We start from the raw sequence: 27,500 nt of genomic DNA on the forward strand, positions 1-27,500 counted from the left end.
GCTATCGCCGTGCCTCCCAGGGAGACTCGACCGGTCTCGCTATAACCTTTCCCGGGTGTTTTTCTCATCGAGTCTGAGGAGAATATGTAAAATAAAATTTCAGGGATATTGTGAGGCTGTGTTGGTGAAATGTTGTTGTTTTGTGTTGTTCTGTTGTCTCTCAGGCAGCGGGTGACTGCGTGCTTTTATTTTGGAATGCTCCAGGGTGTCCACCGCGTTCCACTGTTACCATGGTTATCGGCCTCAGATTTATTACGTTCCCGAGCGCAATCTGACGCTCGTCAATTACAGAATTCTGCGCATTATCGAGTTCATTGATTTGCCTGTTTTTAGCTGTGCACTATTGTTGATTTAAACGCCTTTACTTTGTCACGACGCCAGGCTCTGACCGTTTTATCCTGAATACATAATAATAATTATTATTATTCCAGAATTATTTCAAATATTCCGGTAATTTACCAGGTTATCCCTTTAACAACAAATAGTCAAACGCTAGTAGAATTGTGCGCCGACTCGTAAGTTTGCTATAGGATCTTTTGGTAGACTCGCGGACTATTCTCATGTAAACAACTCTTCATTCACTGGCTGGGTGGTATCGCACTTTGTGTTGCGACAAAAAGCCATATTGCATCATTTAATTTGCTCAAGTCATGCAAATCAGAAGCGAAAACTGAATGGAGCCGAGTCAACTTCTCCTCCTCCCCACTACACTGGCCACACAGGGAGTCCTTTTTGCTTATAGCAAAAGAATAACAACAACAGCATTGTGTTTGTTGGTTTCGCTAATGGGAGAAGCTGGATAACATCACTCCCCCCACCCCCAGTCATCGGCCCTGTCCAAGTGTTAATGCTTTTGAGAGGGTGTATGTGCCCATCACTATATTCCTCCCACCCTCCACCCCTCCCTGCCAACTAACTTACACCTACTCCCAAAGGACAGGGGTTGTTAAAGTCCCCCAGACTACAGCCTTCTACTGACTGCTGGTTCTCTCTCTCTCTCTCTCTCTCTCTCTCTCTCTCTCTCTCTCTCTGTCTCTCTCTCTCTCTCTCTCGCTCTCTCTCTCGCTCTCTCTCTCTCTCTCTCTCTCTCTCTCTCTCTCTCTCTCTGTCTCTGTCTCCCTCTCTTCTTAATATATCTCTGTATGTATATTTTGCATGCAGAACCTGAAATTGTTTACAATTCCAATATTTGAATTTAAAGGCAAGGATTTTTTTCGAACATTGTGAACTATGGATGGACCGTAATGGATTTGGTTGATCTGGCAATTAAAAAAAACAAAAACATAATTTAGATGGACTTAGATGGGTCTTTTAGATGGGTCATACCGTAACAGCTGGTTTATCACACTAATTCAGAAAAGAAGTGCAACACGTATGATCAAATATCCCAAAAATCCCCCAAAAGTATAAAGTACAATAGCGGTGGTGTTACCTCACTGCAAGGTTACGTTTCTGTTGCCAGAATATTGCTGGTCGCCTGACCTGCTTTCTATTATTAAGCACACACACCCACCAACGCTACCATTGATGAGCACCCTCGCTTATAGTCTCTCTCTCCCCGTCTTTCAGGGACAATTTGCTGAAATTCAGGGGAAGGAACAAGCAACAAAAGGTCCACTTGTTCCCATTTGAATGATGGCAACATTGGAGCGCGGCCCATGGCAACATATGGGCACAGGGCATGGCTGAAAGCACACGAATGCTACTATCCCTGGAGCCGGTGCCAGCTCATGGCACACAGAATCAATGGGCAATTTAGAGAGCAGGAGGACAGGCAAACCTATGAACCTGAGTGTCCTCAATTCAGGCAGCAGGGAGAGAGAGCAGAGGAACCCTCATCACTTCACTCCCGATATATTTGCTCCATGGGCTTTCAGTCTGTCGGCTAGTCTTTTTTGGACTGAAATACTCTCCAATCTTGAATCTTCCTGACCGAAATCCCAGAGGAAAGAGTTGTGTTTTCCTAAATTGGGAATGGCTACACCAAGCTAACAGGTTTTGTACCGGTTATCCGTCGTAGACAATAGACCCTGAAGATGCGGTTCAATGGATTAGAATTGTATTTACCAATTGCTTCTGCTTTTTCACTCTCTTGCTTGTTTGTATGTCATCATATATCAACATACTGTACTGTTGTTTGCATGATGCTATACGTCATGGATTCATCCCAGATGTGTTTCCAGTGTTGCAAGCAACGGTGATGGAACACAGGGTGTGTATGTGTGTGTGTGTGTGTGTGTGTGTGTGTGTGTGTGTATGTGTGTGTGTATGTGTGTGTAATAAGAGGAAGAGTCAACGCTTCTTTTCCACCATTGCTTTTAGTTTTAAAAAAATAACAGAGAGAGAGGGAGAGGGAGAGGGTGAGAGAGAGAGAGTGCGTAAGGCACCCATATGCTAGGCTCGGGGTCTGTCACTAATTGACTTCGACAGACTGCTAATTTGTTGATACCAGAGAAGGAATGATGTGCCTGTCTATCTCTCAAATGGTGTTTACACATGGACCTCACACAGAGCAAAACACTACCAGCCTGCTTGTGTGGCTGCACGTGAACCGCCACCTCCACCTCCTCCTCCACCACCACCACCACCACCACCCCCCGCCATTCCCTCCTGACTAGCACCACTTCCAACACCTCCACCACTAGCACAACCTCCACCACCACCACCTCCACCACCACCACCACCACTACCTCTACCACCACCCTCATCACAATGTGAAACAAGTAGATTACACTGCTCATGTGGCAGCTAATTTGTTAGGTAAATAATCCCTACTAATTTCTCTCTTCAGGAATAATCGTTGTTTTTGCGTTTGTCGAGTGGAGCTCCAACGAGTGGTTGACACTCTTTATTTTGATGGTATCCATGTCATGTCCCTCCAACGTGTTGGTCGGGGAAATGTAATTTAATGTTGAGCTTGGTGAGGTTTGGTAAACAAGTGGATGAATGAGCCGCACTGTGGACGAGTGTGTGGTACTCAGACTTTTGAGCTTTGACAATTTGGTAATCAAGATGTTTATTTGTGTGTGCATGTGTGTGAGTTCTGGTGTTGGAGGGTGTATGTGTGTGTGTATGTGTCTGTGGATACGTGACGTGTATGTGTGCTTGTGTGTGTGTGTGTGCGGATATATTTCTGACCTGAACTACAATTTTAAGAACCTTCACTATCGCGAAGGTTTTTTTCTTTTACAGCATAAAAAGTCGCATCATCAATCAAACTAAAGCAAAAATAACTTGCTAAAATATATATAAAGAAGTAGCTTGAGATAGATCTCTTTATGTTCTCAGACCTTATATTCTTATAGAATAACTATCAATCCTCAACCAAAATAGTCCGAAACCCAGCAAATAAAAAGCCCAAAACCACAACAAAAATAAAACTATTTGTTAACGAAATCTGACAATGTTTGCCGTCTTAATGTAACCACTTATTTAACAACCGGTACATTATCAACACAGTGCGTCAGTGTTTGTGGGGTGCAACAACAAGCCTCCTGAATAATCCTCCACTGATCCCCTTTTCCTCCTCTTCTTCCCCCTCCTCCTCCTCCTCTTCCTCCTCACATGTGCTCTCCAGATCTTCTCCACCAACAACACAGAGTGTGGGCGCCTGCTGGAGGAGATCAAGTGTGCCCGCTGCTCGCCCAATGCCCAGGTGCTGTTCCATTCGCCCGACGCGGAGGCCAAGGCGCCGCACAGGGAGCCCGACCTGCCGCGACTCTGCCAGGACTTCTGCCGGGAGTTCTACTACACCTGCAGGGGACACATACCAGGTGAGGTGACGAGGGGGTTGGTGGTGCTGGTGTTAACGGGTTATAGGTCGTTATAGACTGCTGCAGGAAGGCAGGCAAGAGGTGTGAGTTTCAGGGGGACGCACATACACGCACGCATGTGTACACACCTGGGTACGCGCACACCTGCGTACGCGCACAGGCGCGCACGCACACATGCACGTTCGCACGCACGCACATACACTCACACAAACAAAGACACACACGTACACACATACAAACATTAAAACACAGACACCTACATTATAGCAACCTTCCGTCCTTTTTTCGATGAGAAAGTATTTGGGTGCTGTTGTTTCATATATTCAGATCTTTTGTGTATTCGTCATTCAACAATTCATTATATAAGGAATTCACTCATTTTGCACATTTCTCATATAAGGATTTCTTTAGATCTCGACCCCTTCCCTTCTATTCCTAAAACGTTTTTTATTTTCTAAACGGCCAATCGTCGATACAGTGCATAGGGGCCCAGAGTATCTGACCACATTCTCACGTTCCTCAATTAGTCTGCACTCAGTGGGTGAAGAGCAATTAGCAGAGTACTACGTGTTGTGCTGTTTACGACATCCTCCCCTTTAAGACACCGTTTAGTCTAGCCGTACTTGTGGCATTGCGGGGTGGAAAAACTTCTGTTCTCCTTTCCGTTTCAACTTATTATGACATTTTTCACATACATGCGACTCACTGTGAGGTCTAGTGGAAGTGTGTAACGTCGTAAGTAGCAGTTGCTCCAGTTTTTTTCCCAGATTTGAAAAACCGCGAGGATTATACCAGGTGGCTTTTTAGCGGAGGTGTGCGAAATCCTCTGGTAAATCGTAAACACTTGTCATGCATGCCGAAGAATGCTGCGGTGGGTTTGGCGTACCACAAATGGTACTAAAGAAGAACAGAAAAAACACTATAATTAACCTCTACCTCAGCGTAGTACAAATGTAGTAAAACACGATTTGAAAGTACCTTCATGTAATCCGTTTGACTAAAAGAACAACAATTTGACCAATCGTAGACAGACTGACGGCTGCATCATTTGGTGACAAACGGTTAGAATCGCTCACTTCCGATCTTTGTTCATCTCGTCTTCTTTCCAAATGAATATACTTTTATTTGTTCCATTGTAATATGTCACACATAAGGCTCATTTATGAACTGTTAACTTCATACTTCCTACCTTGGACATAAAAAAACACTCCTCAGTTATTGCCCGGGCCCAGGAAGTTTGACATTCGGAGGATGTCAAAGCAAATAAGCTGCCGTCTAGACATGACTTTTGGACCACTCCACCTCACCTGTCCCAGGGCCACCAGCGGAGCTCAAACCCTGGCTTACATTGACTGAAGCTTTTGGCCAACTCAACGTGTCATGTGTTTGTTTTCCGAGTTGTGTGAGCAAATCTTTGGGGTAAATGAATCAAGGGCAGAATTACATCACGGTGCTACCACGCCGTCGATCACAGACGCACACTCCTTGAAGACCACACGTCCACCGCAGACGGAGCGACTCTCTGACATCTTTTACTGTGTATACCTGACGCCATGCTATTACCGCCACCCGGTCGTTGCCCCCGCCGTCTCTCCAGGAGGTACGTCCTTTGAAGAGGCTCGCTTCTAGTAACGCAGGTAGCGGCGGCGCCTAGAGGGGCGCATTCCAAACCTCATCAAACATTTCTCCGCCGTCCTCGTTCTCCGCTCTGTCGCGGCAGCCCTGATAAGATCAGCTGAGGTTTGCAAAACAGGGGAACAGTTTCAAACACAGTGAGTCTGGAACCACCCCCTCCCCACCCAAGCGGCCGCTTGCCCCCTCAAGTCAAATATCAAACGAACACATTCCGCCCGAGTCAGCAGGCCTATCTCTCCCAACGTAACAGCTCTGTCATGCGGTTGGCTGTTGGCTAGATCGTGTGCGCACCTCTTTGGTTTCGCACTGAGAGCCGGTGGAAGAGGAATTCCCTTCCCCTGGAGGGAAAGAGAGAGGGAGAGAGAAATGAGCGATGTCTAAAGTTGCACTAAATCCCAGGGAGCCGGCAGTCAAACGCACTGGGAGAGTTAAACCGAGGGGCTTAGCAGAAGAATCCCAGAAGAAGTTCTCCTCGCTCGTTTTGCTACAGTCTTCCATCACTCCGGCGCAGCATATGTGGTGACGAATGACACATTTATTTTTCTACAAAGGTTGTGTGTATGTAAAACTGCTCAAGTGCATCAAGATGTCAAGTACTTTGGGTGGGCCACCCAGGCTGCCTTGGAAGATAACCAGATGGAAGCATAACGTTAGCACCAGGGAGCCAGGGATGTGTGGACCGTTCTCCTTCCCTCTCTCTCTCTCTCTCTCCCTCTGTCTCTCTCCCTCTTGCGCTCTCTCCCTCTCTGTCCCTCTCTATTTTTTTCATTTTTCTCTCTCACATCCTCTCTCCCTTTCTTTCTCCTTCACTCTCTCATCCACATTGTCTTTATCTCTCTCTCTCCCCCACTCTTTCTATCTCCTTGTCTCTCACTGTCTCTCTCTCTCTCTCTCTATTTCTTTTTCTCTTTCTCCTTCTCTCTCCCTCTTTTTATCTTCCTCTCTCTCTCTAACCCTTTATCCTTAAAAACATCCAAGTTATTCTAACTTAAACCTCAACTATATGGCCATCTTTACCTTATGAAGTATTAAAACAAAAAGTAAATTAATCTGTCTGTCTGTCTGTCTGTCTGTCTGTCTGTCTGTCTGTCTGTCTGTCTGTCTGTCTGTCTCTCTCTCTCGCTCTCTCTGTCTGTCTCTCTCTCTCTCTCTCTCTCTCTCTCTCTCTCCCTTTAGTCCTAGCCTACAACTCAACTATATGGTCCATCTTTACATTATGGACTATTGAAACAAAAGGAAAAACACAAGTAAAAATACTTTTATAACTTGATGACAATAATACATAACTATGGACATTTAAAATATAGAAGATTTTCAAATGTAATGTTTTTACGAATGTTGGATGTCAGGTATTGCATTCTAAATACATTGGCATAATAATCCAGAACAATCATTGCATTTACAAAACTGACAACAAGCATGGAGCCATTATGCGTCCATACAATATATACTCTGATTTGTACTCTCTCTCTCACTATCTCTCTCTCTCTCTCTCTTTGCATCACCAACTCGCCAGTGCTCCCTGTAGCCCAGCCTTTCTCCTCCATCCTCGGTTAATCATTTAGCTATGTACCTTGGGTCCCTAACCAGCATGCCTAAGATAACTACACACATTAGCTGGTGGGTGGTACTGCCTGGGAGAGATGTTTGTGTGTTCACCACCATCTGTGCTATGTGTGCCCGCGAGTGTGTGTGAATGTTGGGGGGTTGTTGGGGGGGAGCGTGCGTGTGAAGTGTGTTTGATCTGCATGTTGTGTTTAGATGTTCAAGGGGGATATCCTATCACCTCTAGTATTTGGTGCGGTCAGCCGCTGTGGTCGGTCTGTGTGTGTATGTTAGTGTGTGTGTGTGTGTGTGTGTGTGTGTGGGTGGGTGGGGGGTGGATGAAAACAGAGTGAGTGAGTCTTGTTTGTGTTTTTATAACTGGTGTATTTGCTCTCCTCCTCCCTCTGAGGGTTTCACTAAGGGAAACAATATTGCGTCGGTTGTTTTTAGGTCGCAGAGGGACGCTGATTGACTGCGAGAGAGATCCCCTCTCTCTCTTTGTTGCCCTCTGCGGTCTGCCCACATGGAGATAAAAAGGAGCGGTTTCGTAGAACTCCGAGGATAATGTTGTGATTCTGGGAAGACTTGGGGAGCGCGGTGCGTGCTCTTACAGAGACGGACCACCCGGACCACCAAGCTAGGCTACGAGAGATAGGAAGGTCGAATGACAGAAAGATAATGAGATAAAGGTTGTTCGCAAAGTAGCTTTGGTCTGGAGTCCTTGATGGAATACAGGTTCTTTCTTACTTAATATTTCATATGTATTTTTTATAGGTGATCACATTTTTTCAATACATCCTACATTCAACAAAACATATACATCCATATACGTGCACATTGGCAGGCCTAAAAATAAAAAGCTCAACTTTAACATAAAACACTGTGGTCCAAATAAAGTTGTTCGCCAGTCCACTTGGAACAGATGCTGCTTCACACGAGCCATAAACACAAGTCATAGAAAGTGTCTCCGTACCTGCCACCATCCAGTGGTCTATCCCCCACTGGTTTCCACTACCTAACCAAGACTTAGTCCTTCCCCCTGCTACCCCCCAGCCCCCATCCCACACGGAACGGCTGTAAGTTGTCATCGCAGAGCTGAGCCTTTTTTGATTCCTCGCCATTCCGATGCCAGCTGCACGCATCCAGCAGTTGCCGCGGTTCACGATGACGTACGGCCGCGTTTAGAGAGAGAGAGAGAGAGAGAGAGGGCGGGGGGGGGGGGGGGGGAACGAATAATACTCAATGTTAGTCACGCGATATTAACACATTACACATGACATTGTAGAACGGTAGAAATTAATTAAACAACCCTTCCACTTCTCTTTCTTACTCCCCTCGAACGCCTGAACTGGGAACAGGATCTGCTTGTTGCACCGTCATCACTTCATAAATCAACAGAAAACATGATGTGAAAGAGAGAGGGCACGTCGTTCTGTTCTGAGTGCGTTCTGACGTCCGAGCCATCTGGCCTGGCCCACCGTTCTTTTCACTTGTTCATTTTCTTTCACCCCCGGTCTAGCCAGAATTTGGTTTGGCTCATCTACTCTAATTCCACACTTCCCCCCAACACAAAAGCACACCCCAAAAGTGCATGTGCAGACACACACACACATATTAAAACACACACACTAACACACACATACACACACACACACACACACACACACACACATGCACACACACATACACACACACGCGCGCACACACACATACACACACAGTAGGAAGACATATTCACACACACACACACACACACACATTAACACACAGGCATTAACACACATACACACAGGCAGACAGAACACACATTAACACCCACAGACACACTGACACACAAACACACCCGCAGTAGCTTAGCAAAGCGTAAACACGGCTTTGAGGGGGGAACGTTTAGTGACGTCTGGGTGTCTTCTAGCCGCGTGCGTTTGACGTGTGTGCGGAGCGCATGAAGTCATGTCGGTATATCGTGTTTTCCATCTAAGACGTTCTTCCTCTCACGTCTCCGGTTCTCCTCTCTCTCTCTCTCTCTCTCTCTCTCTCTCTCTCTCTCTCTCTCTCTCTCTCTCTCTCAATCCGTCTCCATCCAGAGCTGTTCCAGGCAGACGTCGATGAGTTTTGTCAGTATTACGGCCGGAGAGACGGCGGCGCCTGCTTCCCGGACTACCAGCGAAAGCCACCGCTGCGAGGGCAGGAGTCCAACTACCTGGGGGACGAAAAGATAGAGGAGATCAGCAGGTTTGTAGACCTCCTATGGAACCCACTGTTTGGTGTGAAAGCATGGGATTACGTCATGTTCCATGTTCCTGAAAGTTCACCTCTACTCCACATTTATTAAAGGGTGGACATATATTTTTTTTTTTGTCAATTTAAATTGAATGTCAATTTTAAAAAGGAAAATAGTACACCATAGAATTTGTATTTACGCAGGCGTTGGACCCTCTCCAGGCTAAACTCCTAGTGCATAGTTTAAAAGTCCCAAGTTCACCGGGTCATCGCGACAAAGCTCCACTCCATCCCAGACAGGATGCTCTACTGCGGCATCTCCTGTGTGACCCCACAGTTTGTTCAGAGCACATTCATCCAGCTTTGGCCCAGCATAATGGAAATGCTTATCCTAGCAGCCCTGGCTCCTGCTGCAGGCTTTGCTCCTTTGTCTCTGTGCTGGGTTTCCCTTTCATCTGCTCTCCCGGAGGCATCATGGGATCGACTGCAGAGATACTCAGCCCGCCCTGTGTTCACCTTTATTGGCGGCTCAGTTTGACGCAAGGCAGGGTTTTGGCCCAAAGACGTTTGAAATGCCAAAGACTGTTTGAAACATATTGCTGTTTGACTACTATCTGCTGAGTTGTGGTCGTAATGCTAAATTAGACAGGGACATTCGGATCCATTACCTTTGTGCTCAATGAATTACTTTAAGGACTACAATGGCAGATATTGCGGTCAAATAACAGTTCACATTCCTTAGTTTAAATTATATGTATTATAATATAGATATAATATATATTATATATAGTACTATTTATATATATATATATATATATATATATATATAATATCAGATATTATGAATCACAACATTCTTGCTCGGGACAACATTGATCATACCAAATCATTTGTGTATGCTACAAAACACGATTAATCATTCCAGCTTCAAAATGTCCTAGATAAGCAACATCCCTGATACAACCTCTCACCCTTTTTATTCTGTTTGGCTGTTCTCCTCTGGTGGCCCAGGAAACACAAGCACAACTGCTACTGTGCCCAGGAGGTGCTGAGTGGCCTGCGGCAGCCTGTGGCCGTGGTGCATTGTGGGGACGGCTCGCAGCGGCTCTTTGTGCTGGAGAGGGAGGGCGTGGTGCGAATGCTCACCCCCGATCTCGAGGTGCTGAAGGAGCCCTTCCTGGACATCCACAAGCTGGTGCAAAGCAGCCTCAAGGTAGGGGTGTAGCTCCTCTCGAATCCAACGGTCCATTTGTGGTAACAGTGGTAACAGCATAACCCCCCCCCCCCCGCAACATGATCGGTCGGATAAAAAATGAAGCGGAAAAGGCGCCCCATCCACCTTTTTTATGATACTCCTCAAACCCCCTTCCCCGCCGACATCCCCCCAAACTATTCTACACACACATCCACACACACACACACACACACACACTCACACTCTACCCTCAGCCTACTTCCAATAAAAACAATCCAATGTTGGCCAGAGGCAATTTAGGAAGTGAAATAAAATAAAATTAAACACACTTACTCCTGTGTCTGAGCCTGGAAGTCGTTCCATGCATATAGGTAGGTAGTGTAGTAGAACAACGTGGATGAGAGATGGCTCGATGGCAGTCTTTCTGTGCTGCAGAAGGGCTACCACCTTAGCAAACAGACTTACTTACTGTGACCGTGTGGAAAACTCTCCCATGCCAACGCAAATACCTTAAACGTGGTGCTGTAATAACATTCAATTACGTAATTATGCCAAATAAGCACGCATTCATCAATTTTCAACACTAATATCTGCTAATTAACCAGACCCTTATTAGCTCATTGCTGAGCTTTCCTAACCCAACAAGAGATCGCTAATTGTGTTAATTAATACCTGTTTAAGTCACCGTTAACTGTGGCGATGGGAACTGTGCACATGTTACATCTCAGATATTCCACATGCTGACTGGAATAACAAATGGTAATGCGACCAAGCTTATAACACACCTAACCATTTCTCCCTTCATAGAACCAACCCCTACACTCAACATTCTCTCGAGAACCATTTACAGTACTTCTCAGTACTTCTTTTCAAACATTTACCAGCATTTATTTAATATTTAGTTTAGCTAGCCAAACCCTAGCTAACATGGACATGCAGGATAGAAGTAGAGATGTTTAGAACTCAGAGAGTTATAACTGAACAACAACGGAAAATAGACATGAACCAGCTCTCACAGCATCATTTAGGGCCATTTCATCGCAAAATGTCATCCTCCAAATAAGGATAAAATACTCCGATATTGTTGATGATGTATTTCCTAGTAGACCACAACCAGTCTGCACAATGAATATCCTACCTGAGCTAATCCATCTCTTTACGCAATCTTCTCACTATCAAAATCTCAGGCCATTCTGCCGCTAAGTAGTAACATATTTCCCCTCTGCAAAAAAAACAACAACGTATCATTGTTTATCTGCCGTGCTGGATGTTCTGCAACAGTTTGTTTGGATAGTTCAGATTGCGTAAAGAGATGGGCCAGATGAGATGTTTAGGGGGGCACGCTCCCGAACAGGAAGTTTATGTATCACGCATGCCTCCCGCATCCCTCTCCACTCTGACGGACAAGAACGCAGCGTTCACGGCGAGTCAAACAGAGCGGCGCAATTGGCAACGCGATGGCTCTCCTGGCTACTGCTATCGTCATGACGGACCTACGCCAGTGGTGGACGAGATGATGTTGTGTGACGATTTTTACGACAAATCCGACAGGGGGGGACCCCACTACTCTCAAATCCTTCTCTTTTCCGGTGGCAGACAAAACCCTCGACCCCTGGGCCTGTGGGCCACGAGTTCTCGTGGTGGGGGGGGATGGGAGATGGGGTAGGGGGGTGGTGGTAGAGAAGGGAAGTAGGGGCACCAGGGACTAGCTAAGGTGTTTACTGGCTGCATCAACAGGATGGAACTGGCTTTATACAGAACTAGGAAACAAGGCCCTGGGGGAGGAGGGGAGGCGTGGGGGTGGGGGTGGGGGGGGGAGGCGACGGAAGATAAGGGCTTTATCATCAGGCCCATGCACATGCTTTGATTGTAATGTTCTGGGGTTCCTCCTGCTGTTTTCTAGCCCCCTTCCACCTCCCTCCCCCTCCTCCTACCCTCCCTCCCTCCACTCCCCTCCTCTCCCCTCCTCTCCCCTCCCTCCCTCCTTCCCTCCCTCCTTCCCTCCCTCCCTCCCTCCTTCGCTGGATCCCCTGGTGCCAATTAAGCCGGCCCTGCTGCGAGACAATGCTGAGCTGCAGCGCTGCCGCTCTCCCGGCTGCTCTGTGGGTGTTCCCTCCCCGCTCCTGAAATCCTATCTCTGCTGGTGCCCCACATAGAGCCACCCAGCCTCTCACCACCACACACACACACACAGACATAGACACACACACGCACGCACGCTCGTATGCACACGTATGCACGCGCATGCACACACACACACACACACACACACACACACACACACACACACACACACACACACACACACACACACACACACACACACACACACACACACACACACACACACACACACAAACACAAACACATGCACAATTGTATGCACACACACATACACACATACACTCACAAACGCAGACACAGACTCATAGGAGAGACACACACACAAACACACACAGAATAGACTCAATCCAAAACTGTTTATCTCTTTTTCTCTCACATACAAACACGCACACGCACGCACACACACACATACACACACACACAAACACACGGCCCCAAGTGTGCCGTTCTGTGGGCTTACTCAGAATCTTTCTTTCTCTGGTAGGAAGTGTACAATTATTCCAGATCCGTTTTATCATCTCTCCTTGTTATCCTTCTTCCCTCTGGCCGCCTCAGCTCCTCCTCCCTCTGCCCCCGCAGGGCTGATATCATCTCCACGGTCCTTTACTGCTTCCTTATAGGCTTATGGTCACATGCTACAGGCTCCTCATGTCTTCCACTACAGTGCATCACCTCCCACCTGATTGGGTAACTGACGACTCGTTGAGCACCTCGTCTTTACGACAACAGTGGTCGATGGAGATGATGTGATAGATGATCGTGAAAATCAGCATGGGTTACCAAGAGGCACTAGTTAACAAATCGCTTTATACTTCCTGAAAATGTACCAAATCGATGCCAGAACGCCTCGGTCATGTTTTGTCCAAGTGTGTCCAGGGTGAACCACCGTAGCCTTCATGATAATGGAGAGCAGAAGAATACACATGCAAAAGTGCTCACCAAAATGAAAAAAAATATCATTTTTATTTTTTACTTCATTTCCTAGCTTTTGCTGACATCTTTCTGAGTTGGGCTCCCTAACTGTAGTCCATCATTGCTCTTACACTGCCCAGTGTATATTCCCTGGCAGTGATGAACGGGGACTCCACTCAGTTTTCCTCTGGCAGCAACAGGGGAGTAGCGAGTCTTTTAACCTCCAGGCTTTTCTTATTGATGTAATAACCGGCCTGATGGACATGCCTAATGTGCTGGAAGAGATAGATGAGTTTAGTACCATTATGAGGTAAACCACTTGTGATATGCTGCATACTTTTCTTCTCTCTGTGGGTGAGGGGAGAATGAGGAAATGTTTTCTCAATGGAGCTGTGCTTGGAACCATCTCAGTAGGGTTGTGCAATAGGAGTGTTGGATGGGAATAGGATTGTTGGCAATGTAGAATTGTAATTGGATTGCTATGCAAAAATCTCTTGGACTTTTATACTAGCAGGTTGAAGATAGATCTGGAATCTCTGTTTTCATTGTGCAGTTGAGGCTAGGGTATTTAGTTGTGTGTGTATGTGTGTGTGAATGTTTGTGTGTGAGTATGCGTGTGTGTTCTTGCATGCCTGGTTACTACGTCTAAGGGTTGAATGCGATTATTACAGATAGCCTTTGAGCCAAGTGTCCAGACATTGTTTTTCTCCAATCAACTTGTGTGGAATGTCTTTTTAGGGGGACAGGATTGCCCGTGAGCGATTCAGGATCTAAAGGATCTGGCTTTGACAAAGCCACCAGGCCAACACATGCATCATCGGGAACTGAAAGGCAGCTGTCCTGTGGAATTGGACATGGTAGGAATCATGTCCCACTAACCACCATGGTACCCAGACAGGCCCAGATGGTTCAACATAACCATCTGGGGGGGGGGGGGGGGGGGGGGGGTCTGCCGCCACTCATCCCAGAAGAATCCACGCTTTCTGTGGAATGCCAACATTGGCCCGATATGGCCAGAACCAGAACCAGAAGTAGATCAATGAGGAGGCAGGGTCACTCGAACAATAACTACAGGAGGAGCGAACTCATGATTAACAAAAAGCCATTTCAGAATGGGTCGAAGGTACGTTCTGTTCAGGGTGGGTGCAGCAAAAAGGGGGTTGGAGGGGGTTGATTTGTGGACGTTTTCCAAAGCTGGGGGAGAGAGTTTGAATGGCGTTATAAAGACATCATCTGTTGCTAATCAGGGCAGCAGACTCTCGAGGTTCTCCATCAAAGCTCCATCATCAGATGGCTTCAACGACGGAACGGCACTGATTGAAAACATCGGCTACCGTTTCAACCCTATTTTGAATTGATCTATCTGTAATCCATCCAACAATATTTACTTTAAACCCAAAAGGGACGGGGTTAAAAATTGTACAGGGAAACAACACAATGTACCCGTAATCTCTTTTTTCTTTTAAAAACAACAGAGAATTTGCCGCCATGTGGTACGTTTTCGCACTAAAACGCTAATATGTCACAGATTTAACCCATTGGAAAAAACCAATGGGAATGCCATGTTTGTCAGAGAATCAAATCAGGAACAGTCATTTGTTTATCAATTCTAAAAGCAGACCATTAACAAAGGATCCACGCAGGGAGATCGTTAGAGCTGCATCTTACGGTGAAATGATCCCCCGTCCTTTCTGCGTTCCGAGACCGAGGGGCTGGCCTCGGGGGGGGCCATGCTGTTGCCTTTCCTGCCCCGCCGGCTTCTGTGGAGCTAGTCATTAGCGAGGGAACTCGACATCTCAGCCCAGTTTAACCACTGTGTCCTGGTGGTCCCCGTTTGGCTCCGGACCTGGGCCTCTCCGGAATTCTGGTCTCTGACCCGTTCCCTATGCGTGTTTATTTTGGCTGCTCGGGTCACCGCATCTCCAAATCCAACACATCAGGTCAAGCATTTCAAAGTTGGGTTTTTTTGCTTTTTTTTTTTTTAGAGCGTTCTCCTGAAATGAATCTTTTTTTCTCTTTTCCTCGCGCCCCTCTCCTCCTCCTCCTCCTTTTTTTTTTCTTCTTCCTTCCTCCACCTCTCTTCCATCATGCACCCAGCTGTTATGTACTGAATCGCCTCTCACACAATATCTTTTTATTGGACTTCAACAATCTGACATTTAGTAGCCATCGTAAATCCCAACTCTGCCTTTTTTTTGGGGGGTAGGTTTGGACATTTATTTGTCAACTTTCACAACTTTAAACTTTAAACGCATATTAATGGAACCACAGTGCTGCGCTTTGTGCCCCCCCGCTGTTTCTTGGTTCTTTCGAGAACATTCCATGGCGAGGAGTCATCCCGTGTGCGTTTGAGTTTGGCCGGGGGTTTCTGTGCAGTCGGACAGGCCTTTGCACAGTTCAACTGCACACCAGGATGGAGAAGTTGAAGATACGTGAAGCGTTTTATGATATGACAGCAGGGTGCCTGGTCCGTAACATTGAGGAAACCCAACTTGATGTTTGCCACCAAAATCTTTTTTTTTTCACCCTGATTTATTGTTATTTGTTTAACTGTGTTAAAGACAACTGCAGTGCATCCTCTATTTTTTATTTTTTATGTGAGCCAGGCGATGATCATGTCTCACTTTCTTATCCGCACTTTTCATTCCAACGTTTTGATTCCCCAGAATGGGCGAGCTGCCAGCACTGGATCCCTTGACAACTACACATAGAAACACACATACGCTCACACTTCCCATCGCCTTTCTCACGTTCTAAACACCTTAACCTTAACATTCTGCCTATTCCTTTGTCAAACCAAGTAACGGGGGTGGGGGTTGGGGTTGTGGTGGTGGTGGTGGTGGTGGGAGGGGGGGGAGAGTTTAACTTTTAAAGGAAAAAAGAAAAAGGGCTGACCAGGCTTTCTCCTGCCTAAGGACTGAAATGCTATAGCTGATTATTACAGCCAACTATGACGAGAGGACCACCCTGGTGGTGACAACTGATGTAGCCCCCCCTCCCTCCGGGGTGACACAAAGGTTTACATATTACACAAGCAATTTAGATGTTTTCTAAACATGTTGCCAAGACAGTGGGACTTTGGCAGCTCGCTCCCTGTTTAGGTTTCGTTCCTCTCTTTCTTTCTCCCCTTCTCCTTTTCCCTACCCTCTTTTACTTCCAATCCCACACTCTCCCCCGTCCACCCCCCGGTCCACCTTTGCTCCCTTCTTATGTCCTTGAGTTTTTTTTCCGCCCGGGCTTACTGGGGTACACTGGTAAAGGCTCTGGAGATGGGGAGAGGCGGGGAGGGAACGGAGGGGAGAGGAGGCGGAGGAGAAGGGGGGAGAAAATAAAAGCGAAGGACAGAAGCACTTGGGACCGTTGTGCTCTCTATGAACTGTGAGTGAGCTAATAAATTCTTTCAGCCACTCAGAGTCGCATTCACGGATAACCCCCAAAGATTACACACACAAATCACCACACAAAGGAGGCCCCCAGGGGGGGCCCCTGGCCGTCACAGACCCCCCCCAACCCCAACCCCCTACCCCCTACCACCACACCCACCGACCCCGAGGACAAGCACACATAACCAGGCTGGGGGGTGCTAGTGTGTGTGTGTGTGTGTGTGTGTGTGTGTGTGTGTGTGTGTGTGTGAGGGCTTGCTGGTGTAGTAAAGAAGAAGTACAGCTCTTCCAGAGTCCAGTGTGTGTTGTAACGGAGGGTTCATGTTATCATAGTCGAGGTTGGCGTGGAGCGGGGTAGGCACGGTCCATGGTGGGTGCTTGGAGGGCCTAATAACGTCAGAAATAACACCGAATATCTTAAGATGAGACAATGGAGAATTACAAGGTCAGGAGGAGAATCAAACAGGGCCCGCAGGAGATTGGCTTCACAGGCGGGGGGCCGCCTGGTTATGGTGGTCTGCAGGATGATGACGAAGGAGGAGGAGGAGGAGGAGGAGGAACAGGGTAGAGCGGGGGGGTCCACGGTCTGGCTATTATTCCCGTCCATTGGAAAGGGAGCGGGAGCATAATTAACTCCTGGATCCTTTGTGCTCCCATCTGACTGCAGGGCGGAGATGAAAGGGGCCTGCTGAGCCTGGCATTCCATCCCAATTACAAGAAGAACGGCAAGCTGTACGTCTCCTACACCACCAACCAGGAGCGCTGGGCCATCGGGCCGCACGACCACATCCTGCGCGTGGTGGAGTACACAGTGTCCAGGTAACGCAGGAGGGAGAAGAAGAATGAGGAGAGGTCTATAGCATAGCTACCCCCCTCCCCCCCGTTTCCATGTAGAAACGAAATCCCGCCTTCACAAGCAACATTCAATCATGATAGAGGAATTATTAATAGTTTAAAGTCATTCAAACTTTCCATATGAGGATTGTCTGTTCAACTGAACGTTATTATATCATTAGACTCAAACAAGACAATAAAACATTCATGTTATATTTATTACATGTTCTGAAAGCACGTATATATTGTTGCTTTTAGATGGATAGGCCTCAAAATTAATAACACTAACTAAAATGCAAAAAAATGCTAACTAAAATGTTATGGTGACTTTTTAAATATAAACCATCCTAAAGCTTGAACGATGGGAATGCTTGAAAGTTCAAATGTTTTAAATTACGGGTTATCATCTTATGATGATCGTCTATTTGGATAACACCCCTTTCCCCATTAACCTGGAAAAAGTAATAGCTTTCTTAATCCCCCTAACACGTTCCAGTGTTTTCCTTTCTTCCATCGTAACTGGTGAACACACGTTAAGTTCTTTTTTAAATATAGCCCGAGAGGTGTATAGTCTCAGTGACTGCATTGATTCTTCTGTAATTCTGGGTTCTACTCTATAGAAAGATAGCATAGCCCTATGGACGCCACCATAATGACAGACTTCAAGATTATTTTTAGAAACTCTCTCTACCTTTTCCATTTCCCTCGCATCACGTTAGTAGACGGCAACCATCATTTAAAATGGTGCAACTTTTGGCGGCTTAGGGAAGGGCTATTTTGAGAGATCCACCCAATGGATTTTGCCATGATTGGCGTTTCATAATATAGACTAGACTCAATGTCTGTAGACAAAACTACAGACATTGAGTCTATAAACCATGCATTTAGATCTCAGAACTATAAGACAAACTCTTTGTCTTATAGTTCTGAGATCTGTTCTGCCAAGTCAGCACTTATAGTTATTCTGCCTTGGTATCATTTTAGCAATATCAATTTACATCACGTGCACGTCAGTTATGGTCAAAAGTTTCCAATGGCCCACAGTCATAATGCAACCATAGACCATCCAAAGCCAACGTCTAAACCATGATGTGAAAGAGCATATTAATGAACGTTCAACCATCAATAGCTTCACATATCCCGTCCAAATGCATAACAATGTAAAAAAGGAAAATCAAATCATTGTTAAACCCAACCTAAACTAATATTGCCTTTGGTACGGTTCCCTTTCAGAAAAACCCCGAACCAGGTGGACACTAGGACGGTGCGGGTGCTGATGGAGGTGGCGGAGCTGCATCGGAAGAATCTGGGAGGCCAGCTGCTGTTCGGCCCGGACGGCCTGCTGCACATCATCCTGGGAGACGGCATGATCACCCTGGATGACATGGAGGAGATGGACGGGCTCAGGTGAGGTCAGAGGTCAAGACGGTGCAGTTGGTGAGGGTGTTAGACTCAAAATCGGCACCTGTTGTGTCTCACCGGTCTAAGCGGTGGGCATCCTCGAGCTAGATCCAGATCCCCTAACCCGTACCTGCTCCTTGATGACCTGTATCTGACTATCCCTGAAAAGGAAAGTGTGTGTGTGTGTGTATGTGTGTGTGTTAGGGCTTGCTGGTGTAGTAAAGAAGAAGTACAGCTCTTCCAGAGTCCAGCGTGTGTTGTAACAGAGGGTTCATGTTATCATAGTTGAGGTTGGCGTGGAGCGGGGTAGGCACGGTCCATGGTGGGTGCTTGGAGGGCCTAATAACGTCAGAAATAACACCGAATATCTTAAGATGAGAGAATGGAGAATTACAAGGTCAGGAGGAGAATCAAACAGGGCCCGCAGGAGATTGACTTCACAGGCGGCCCCCGCCTGTGAAGTCAATCTCCTGCGGGCCCAGTAATAACTAAATAATTATTCCTTCTGTGTCTGTTTGAATGCAGTGATTTCACCGGGTCTGTTTTGAGGGTGGACGTGGACACGGACAGCTGTGCGTCCTCTTACTCCATACCACGGGACAACCCGTACTTCAACAGCACCAACCAGCCCCCGGAAATATTCGCCCACGGCCTGCATGACCCAGGCAGGTGAGTAGCGACACTCGGTGGTGGGGGTGGTGTGGTGGAGTCGGTGGTTGGTTCGTATCCGTATCAAACGCTTCCCTCACGACGGATGGTTCTAAAATTCAATGAATGGGAATGTTCTGTGTTCGAAACCCAAACCGCCGCAGACTCACTGTAGGGACCTCTGAGCAAGATGCTTCGCCCGTTCTGTAAAACTTTGGCTAAAGGATGTGCTAAATTTACGAGGAGCGTTTTATTGCTAAATATTTGACATTTCGTAGATGGATTCTTGAGACTAAATGCATGCTCGGTGTTGCGTGCTCAGAAATTGATCTATGGTGTTTTGGTTTGGCAGGTGCGCAGTCGACCGTCTTCAGTCCGACAACGGCAGTCTGGTGATCCTATGCACGGACGCGAGTGGGAAGAACTCTTCAGCTGGCAGGATACTCGAGATCGCTAAAGGAAAAGATTACGGTAAACCGTGCGGCATGTAAAAGATTTACTCACATCCTATTCCCCAACCTTTGTTCAACCTTTTCGTTTATTGTTGTCTAGCACGTAATGCTGTGATTTAACCTGACCTTTGTGGAACATCTTGGATGTGGCATCTTAGGAGAGAATGTACTGGTATCTTCTGGTAGATTCATCATTCTTGCTAGATAACGTTTTCCCTGTTCCTCCCTTCTCGAGGAAACGGAGGAACATCTGTTTTTATGAATTTTCTCTCACTATTGTTGTGGGAGAGAGGATGGTGTGCTGGCTGCCCTCCCTCTGGGCTCGCTGAACAATCAGTTGAGTAGAAACAGAGAAATGTTTTTAACGTAGACGAAGAAAGGAAAAAAATCAACGACAACTATGTTGCGTGGAGTATGATTTATGGGTATCATGCTACGGCTATCAGCAATAACTTTGTAGACAGGGTTCGGACTGGGGCCCCCCTGCACAGATAGAAGGGGCGGGGCCGGTGAATTCTTCGGGAGATGAGGCACACTCAGACAATAATCAACAACAGCGGTCTCTTAAAAAAACTCTTATGCAAGTTTCTAAAACGACACAGACAAAAAGAAACAGAGAGACATTTGTTTTGTTTCTGGTTAGTTGTGACCAAGATTGACACCAGAGCTTGTTTTGTTTGGTTAAAACCGAGAATAGAAAGTACACCACCTTATATCACTCAGGAATCTGGCTGTGTATTGTCACTTTTCAGCCATTGTCATACGATACAATAAACACAAAACGTCAGTATGACTGAGCACTCACTTGGTTTTTGTGGTTGGTTGATTTAGTTTGCTAGTTGTTTGTATAGTTATTCAACATCATCTTTGTTTAACTCTGTTTTGGCATTGGCATATTCTCGTCAGATTTTACTATCATTCTGCCAGAGCAACCCATGAGCAACTTGTTCAAGCTCCAAAGAACATTGAGGACCATCATGATTGGAGTCACTGTAATAATTGGAGTAAAAGCACTGCACAATCATAATGACCAAAAGTGAAAAAGTGACACTCAATTTTATTTAAGAACATACTGAATCAATGACTATACCGGCAGACCTCACACCAGTTCTCATCAACGAGGTCTTTCCTGCCTGTTGTTTCTCCTTCCTCCTGCAGAACATGAGCCCTCTGTGTACGACCTGCAGGCCAGCGGAGGCGCGGTGCCGGTGGGCGGCTTCATCTACCGGGGCTGCCAGTCCCGGAGGCTGTACGGCAGCTTTGTGTTCGGGGACAAGAGTGGGTACGTAAGTCAACTTTTGAAGAGTTCTGTTGAAAAAGAAAAACGAACCGAGGAAAAGAAAACACACTCTTATCACGAGTATGGGATAGTTGGTCAAATGGTAGGACATGGCATGGCAACACCGGATAGGGTGTTACTTTTTTAACCAAAGCCAAGGTGAGCTTAAGACAGTGATGATTGTGTGTGTGTGTATCCTATGTGGCTCTGCATATTCAGCTTACATGGAGACGCAGCACCCAAGACACCCTGCTTCTCTCTACCGTTTGCTATTTGTTATTCATTGCAATCGTCCGATTTTCTTTTACATTTGACAATAGTGTAAACCAAGTGTCATCGGGAGCCGGCACGCAGCAAGAGATCTGACAAATCGGAGCCTGATTTTAGAATGCAAACATACTGCGGTTAAGGAACGATGAAGTTTATTTTCTAATGAGAAAAATGCCTTCTCTTAAATTCCAACATGCGGACCATATGGTGTCCGTATGTGGGGGGGGGGGATTGGAAAGGGTGCTATTAAACAAGTGTCACAACAAGTAAAAGTTGTTTTTATATGTTGTCTGGAAACAAAACAAAAAAAATGGATTAATGACACGATACGTGCGTGTATAAAATACATACTTTGGTGTGTGTAACTTTTTCAAAGTGGTCGACCATCAACAATGGTCCATATCCTGACTGTGTGTTTCCATGGGTTGTGTTTGCCTTAGCAACCTGAGGATCCTCCAGAAGGTTCCGTCGCCGGCCCCCGCCAGCCCAGGGGAGCAGTGGCAGGAGAAGCCCCTGTGTCTGGGCCCCGCTGGCTCCTGTGGCTCCACACTGGTGGGACACATACTGGGCTTCGGGGAGGATGAGCTGGGTAAGCACAGGGACACAAATGATCGTTGTTTCTTTGTGACTCTCAGTTTGGTATCTGTTTGGAGTATTTTGACTATTGTCAAAATACTCGCATCTGTGTTTTTCTTTCGGGAGATCAATTTTCTCCTCTCTCTCTTTGAAGTTGGTGCTTTCTAGTGCTTTCTCTTTCTGTTTCTAGCGCTCTCTCTATTTCTTTCTCCCTGTCTGTCTCTCTATCGAGTTCTGTCTCTTTCTATGTCTCTCTCTCTCTCTCTCTCTCTCTCTCTCTCTCTCTCTCTGTCTCTGTCTCTCTCTCTCTCTCTCTCTCTCTCTCTCTCTCTCTCTCTCTCTCTCTCTCTCTCTCTCTCCCTCTCTCTTTTTCATTAAGCCCCACAGTGCCAGCTAAAGCAGACACCAGGCAAATTGTCAGAGCATGGGATCCAACTGCAACACTGTGTTTACACAAAATGACAACCTTTCAACATTTTGGATAAAAACGACTATTGTTTAGAAAGATTGAGAGTTGTATATGGAAACATATTTCAAAAATATTTTGATAGTATAGTCCTTAATGTAGAAGTTTCCACTGAATAACGCTCTCGCATTTTGTACAAGCACACGACTGATTTGCTTTCAAACCACATTTTGAATCTTCTCACGAGATTCCTCCGTAAAATGCTAGTTATTAAGAAGCTGCTCCTTCATTCTGGAATAACACTGATTTCCATACGATAACTCACACAAGCCAAGTTTATGAGTTGTTCGTCTATTTACCTTCTAGGGGAAGGGTAGTGGCTAGGGTAGTGGCTCCCAACCCAAAGGTCCTGAGCTCGATTCTGATACCAGTTTGCACCCTTGAGCCTGAGGTCCTTAGCCCCTGGAGCTCAAATCCACTGTGAGGCTCTTAAGATAAACGCTTCTGCCTGATAACAATCTTCTACTAAAGTTGATCCGAAAAAAAAAAAAATAGAGAATTTGCATGGCGGTTAAAGTCGCTATGTATAAAATTGAGCCCCTCCCAGTTAGGAGGTTGGAGACTTTTAGAAGCCCACTCAGTTGTGCGTCCACTAACTATGGGAAGCAAACCATCAGGACTCGGCTTGCTAGGTGGTGTGTCTGAGAGGGGTTTGCGATAACACGGCCCCTGTAAAAAAATAGAGAGGGGCGGGCTGGCCAGCATATTTTATTTGTAGAATACATCAGTCAAAAGATGTGATTTTATTAATTATGACAATGAAATCACTCTTGATCACAATTGATATGTCCGGGTTGTTTTAGGCTAAGTGCTTGTTGAACTATTACGTGTAGACTTTAATTAGACATAAAGGATCATTCTCAATCGGAGATTCATGAAGCGTCTCGCTGTTGTTTTCCAGTCTGGAACCAGCATGCGCCGCCAGGCCTTGGAGTCATTATTTGCATTTGTTCGTGATTTGCGAGTAATGTAAGAACTGTGGAGAGGTGGGCATCCATCCCAACACTGAAAGAAAGGGCCCCCAACAGGCACATGTTAACAATTTGTCCCCCCATATAGAACCTTCTTGCGGGTTTGTTCCTTGTTATATTATTTGTCTGGTTTCTAGTCATGAGCATCCAGCCCTGTTACATTCTTAAGAGTTCAATAGCATGCGAAGATTCACGGGGGGGCCTGAACCCAACTCAGCCCCTTCTACCCGCCCCCGCTTCTATCTTTTCCTCTTTTTGTGCTGCTTTCTCCTCTCCTCCCCCCTCATCTCCTCTCCTCTCCTATCATCTCCTCTCCTCCTATCATCTCCTCTCCTCTCCTCTCCTATCGTCTCCTGTCATCTCTTCTCCTCTCCCCTCCTTCTTTCTCCACTCCTCTCCACTCAACTCTATTCCTCCCCTGTCCTCTCATCTCTCCTCCTCTCCTTTCTTCTCCTCCCCTCCCCAATCCTCTCCTCCCCTCTCCAATCCTCTCCCCTCCTCTCCCCTCCTTTTCTTCTATTCCCCTATCCTCTTTACCTCCCCTCTCCCCTCTCTGCACCTCCTGTCCCCCCCTCTCTTACTGTAGACACTTGTGGAGCAGCACACAGTGAAACTATAGTCTGCTAATTACTTGTTTGTCAGCAGGGGTCTCCGGGTGTAATTGAGCTTAAAGGTTAAGTGCTGGGGCACAGACAGTGTATAAAACCGAAAGGAACTGTTAAAGTTAATAATGCAATTAGACAGGCTCTCATGTATGTACGTCTCTCGCTCTCTTTCCCTCCCTCCCTCCTCTCTCTCTCTCTCTCTCTCTCTCTCTCTCTCTCTCTCTCTCTCTCTCTCTGTCTCTCCCTCCCTCCCACAGGCGAGGTCTACATTCTAGCGAGCAGTAAAAGCATGGCGCAGTCACACAGTGGGAAGCTCTACAAGCTGGTGGACCCCAAAAGGTACAGAGTCTCGTTCACCAATGGAGTTTCATGTCCTTCAAACTAGAACCTGTTTTTGTTGTGCTGTATTAAGGCTTGTGATTGGTCGTCCACCAATATCCATGTCTGTGATTTCTTGGTCCAGACCTGCTGCATGAGTTGTATCCTGTCCAAGTATAATATCCACTTAAGTGAAGTCTGGTGCCAGTGAGGCTGGTTTATTCTGCCACAGTGGCCTTGGACAATGTTTAGCCTCAGCCCAGTCTATAATGCAATCCAAGGTTTAAGTGAATTATGTACTGCCACTAGTCTGCGTTCTGCATGGAGGAGGGCTGGCAGTAGTGTTGGCGGTGGATGGTTTTGGGTGAGAACACATCGTTTTGTTATTGTTATTTTTATCATTAGTTCATTCATAATTCTCACCACCGCATATGTGAGATCATGAAAAACACATCAGAGTGTTCCCGCTGACTCTAATACACTACAAATGAATTGGGTCTTTCAAACAATAGGAAACAGGCAACCATTCGCACACACACACACACACACGCACACACACACGGTATTGAATCATTCCCCGTAATATCTTACGGCCGGCCGGCCCGGGAAGAGAAACCCAAGTAAGGTCACCCAGAGCCCCCGAGCCAACCTGTTCACCGTCCAATTCAAACCAGCTGCCCATTAGGAGTCTGTCTGGAGGCCGGGCGCTGGGCTCCGGGCGCTGGCCTGGCCCTGGTTGTGGCCTGGCCCTGGTTGTGGCCTGGCCCTGGTTGTTGCCTGGCCCTGGTTGTGGCCTGGCCCTGGTTGTGGCCTGGCTCCGGGCGCTGTCCTGGCCTTTGGGCGCTGGCCTTGCTCTGGGCTCTGCCCTGGCCCTGGTTGTGGCCTGGCTCTGGGCTCTGGCCTGTCTCTGGGCTCTGGCCCTGGGTGCTGGCCTGGCCCTGGCCTGGCTCTGGGCTCTGGCCCTGGTTGCTGGGCTGGCCCTGGGCACTGGGCTGGCTCTGGGCTCTGGCCTGGCCCTGGGCTCTGGCCCTAGGTGCTGGCCTGGCCCTGGGCTCTGGCCTGGCTCTGGCCCTGGGTGCTGGCCTGGCCCTGGGCTCTGGCCCTGGGCTCTGCCCTGGCTCTGGACTCTGGCCCTGGGTGCTGGCCTGGCCCTGGGCTCTGGCCTGGCTCTGGGCTCTGGCCCTGGCCGCTGGCCTGGCTCTGGGCTCTGGCCCTGGGTGCTGGCCTGGCCCTGGGCGCTGGGCTGGCCCTGCCGCTGCCAGCGCACTTGGGGCTGGGCCACGGAGAGAGGCTGGGGATCCTCCAGCTTACAGCGTGAGGGTTTCATGTCTCAAAGCAAGGCCCCTAGAGCCTGATCGGTTGAAGCCAGCAGAGCCCACACAGGTCGCACGATAATAATAACATAATAATAATAATGTTTCTTTAAGGCCTAGTTCCATTCGGCCGTCGTCAACGGACAATCAGGCATGGAAACAACCCTGAAAATAGAGAGGGAGACATTTGTGTACTCCCGGAATCAAAAGCAATAATAAAAACTCAAAAGGCCCACATAACAACACAACTCCAGCTAATTATTTCTAGTGCCGTTGACAGCGCCACCCAGGGCTGCGCACAATTAACTCCACCACAGGGGCCCCCCGCCCCAAACGGCCCCCCTTCTGTATTTATGTACTCTGGCGCGGCCCCTGACCGGACGCCTTTCCCCGCTCCTGAGGAGCGACCCGTTGCTCTCCTGGTCCCGGTTCTGCGGGCCTGTTTAGTCTGTAGTGTTGTGGAGGCGTGGTGCGGCGGCGGCTGGGGCCTTGACTCTGGATTAGTTATTAGGATCTCGTTACAGCGGGGTGGGGGGGGTGTGTGTGTGTGAACGAGGGGTGGTGCTGGGTGTATGGGGGGAGGGGGGGGGGGGGGGGGGGGGGGGGGGGGGTCGTGTTACGAATTCGGGTGGTCCCCTCCATCGCACTCTCCCCACCGCCCAAAAGAGAAGTAAAAAAAACAAAAGCCAAGGGTTGTTGGGATTTGAGGGTTTGCGTCGCCGCCGCCACCGCGGAGTTGCCGGAGCTTTGTGTTTCCATTAAACAGCGCGGCGTGTTTGGGAACGAGCAGGAGACAGGGGGACCTGTTGGGGAAAACATCAGCCATAACAAACTTGAGGCCGTGAATTTCCTGAGCCATGTGTGTGTAAACACCAGCGGGCCTAATGACTTCATTTCAAGATATTTGTTTGTCAGTTGGAGTACCCCTACAATAATAAATAGGCCACCATGCATTTGTAAATGTACAGAGGGAGAGAGTGTGTCTGTGACTTTGTGTGCGCACACGTGCATCTTTGTGTGTGTGGGCACGCACGTGCGTCTGTGTTTGTGTGTGTGTGTGTGTGTGTGTGTGTGTGTGTACGCAATCGTGCGCATGTGTATGCGTGTGTATGTGTGTGTGTGTGTCTGTGTGTGGACAGATCGATAGGTAGGTACAGAGACAGATGAATGTACCTGAAATACATCACTGTCACAAACCCACAACTACACACACAACCACATACACAGACACACACTCACGCACAAACACACACACACACACACACACACACACACACACACACACACACACACACACACACAAGACTAGACAAAAGACTGCCTTGTCCCCTCCACCATCCATACTAGAAAAGTAATGTATGAAGGTTTTGCTTTACTTTAGAACCCCATGCGTCTCCTCTCAGAGTCCCCTGTAATCTCCCAGAGAGGAACAAGTACTAACAAACAGAAGATAATAGGATCCAGCACAGAGGGGCCTTTGCTCTGTATATGTGTGAGCAGGGGGTCCGCACACGGACAACTTCACATGTCCTTGCCATGTTGTTTAGGGTGTCACTGTTAAACAGGCACGTGTAAAC

The 27,500-nt window shown here is 47.3% G+C and overlaps 1 protein-coding gene across 1 annotated transcript in view; it reads left to right on the forward strand.

Annotated features, from left to right (window-relative positions):
* The window catches only part of hhip (hedgehog interacting protein), a 36,805-nt gene that overhangs the window by 900 nt on the left and 8,405 nt on the right, over positions 1 to 27,500 (forward strand). Inside the window, exons 2-11 of the mRNA XM_079759091.1 lie at positions 3,578 to 3,773; positions 9,041 to 9,188; positions 10,188 to 10,389; positions 17,458 to 17,609; positions 18,858 to 19,031; positions 19,551 to 19,694; positions 20,026 to 20,144; positions 21,284 to 21,407; positions 22,115 to 22,263; positions 24,550 to 24,631. Of these exons, the coding sequence (XP_079615217.1) occupies positions 3,578 to 3,773; positions 9,041 to 9,188; positions 10,188 to 10,389; positions 17,458 to 17,609; positions 18,858 to 19,031; positions 19,551 to 19,694; positions 20,026 to 20,144; positions 21,284 to 21,407; positions 22,115 to 22,263; positions 24,550 to 24,631 (1,490 nt within the window). The remainder of the gene's footprint in view (positions 1 to 3,577; positions 3,774 to 9,040; positions 9,189 to 10,187; positions 10,390 to 17,457; positions 17,610 to 18,857; positions 19,032 to 19,550; positions 19,695 to 20,025; positions 20,145 to 21,283; positions 21,408 to 22,114; positions 22,264 to 24,549; positions 24,632 to 27,500) is intronic.

This window comes from Pollachius pollachius (assembly GCF_949987615.1).
Source record: "Pollachius pollachius genome assembly, chromosome: 2".
NCBI classification, from domain to species: domain Eukaryota; kingdom Metazoa; phylum Chordata; class Actinopteri; order Gadiformes; family Gadidae; genus Pollachius; species Pollachius pollachius.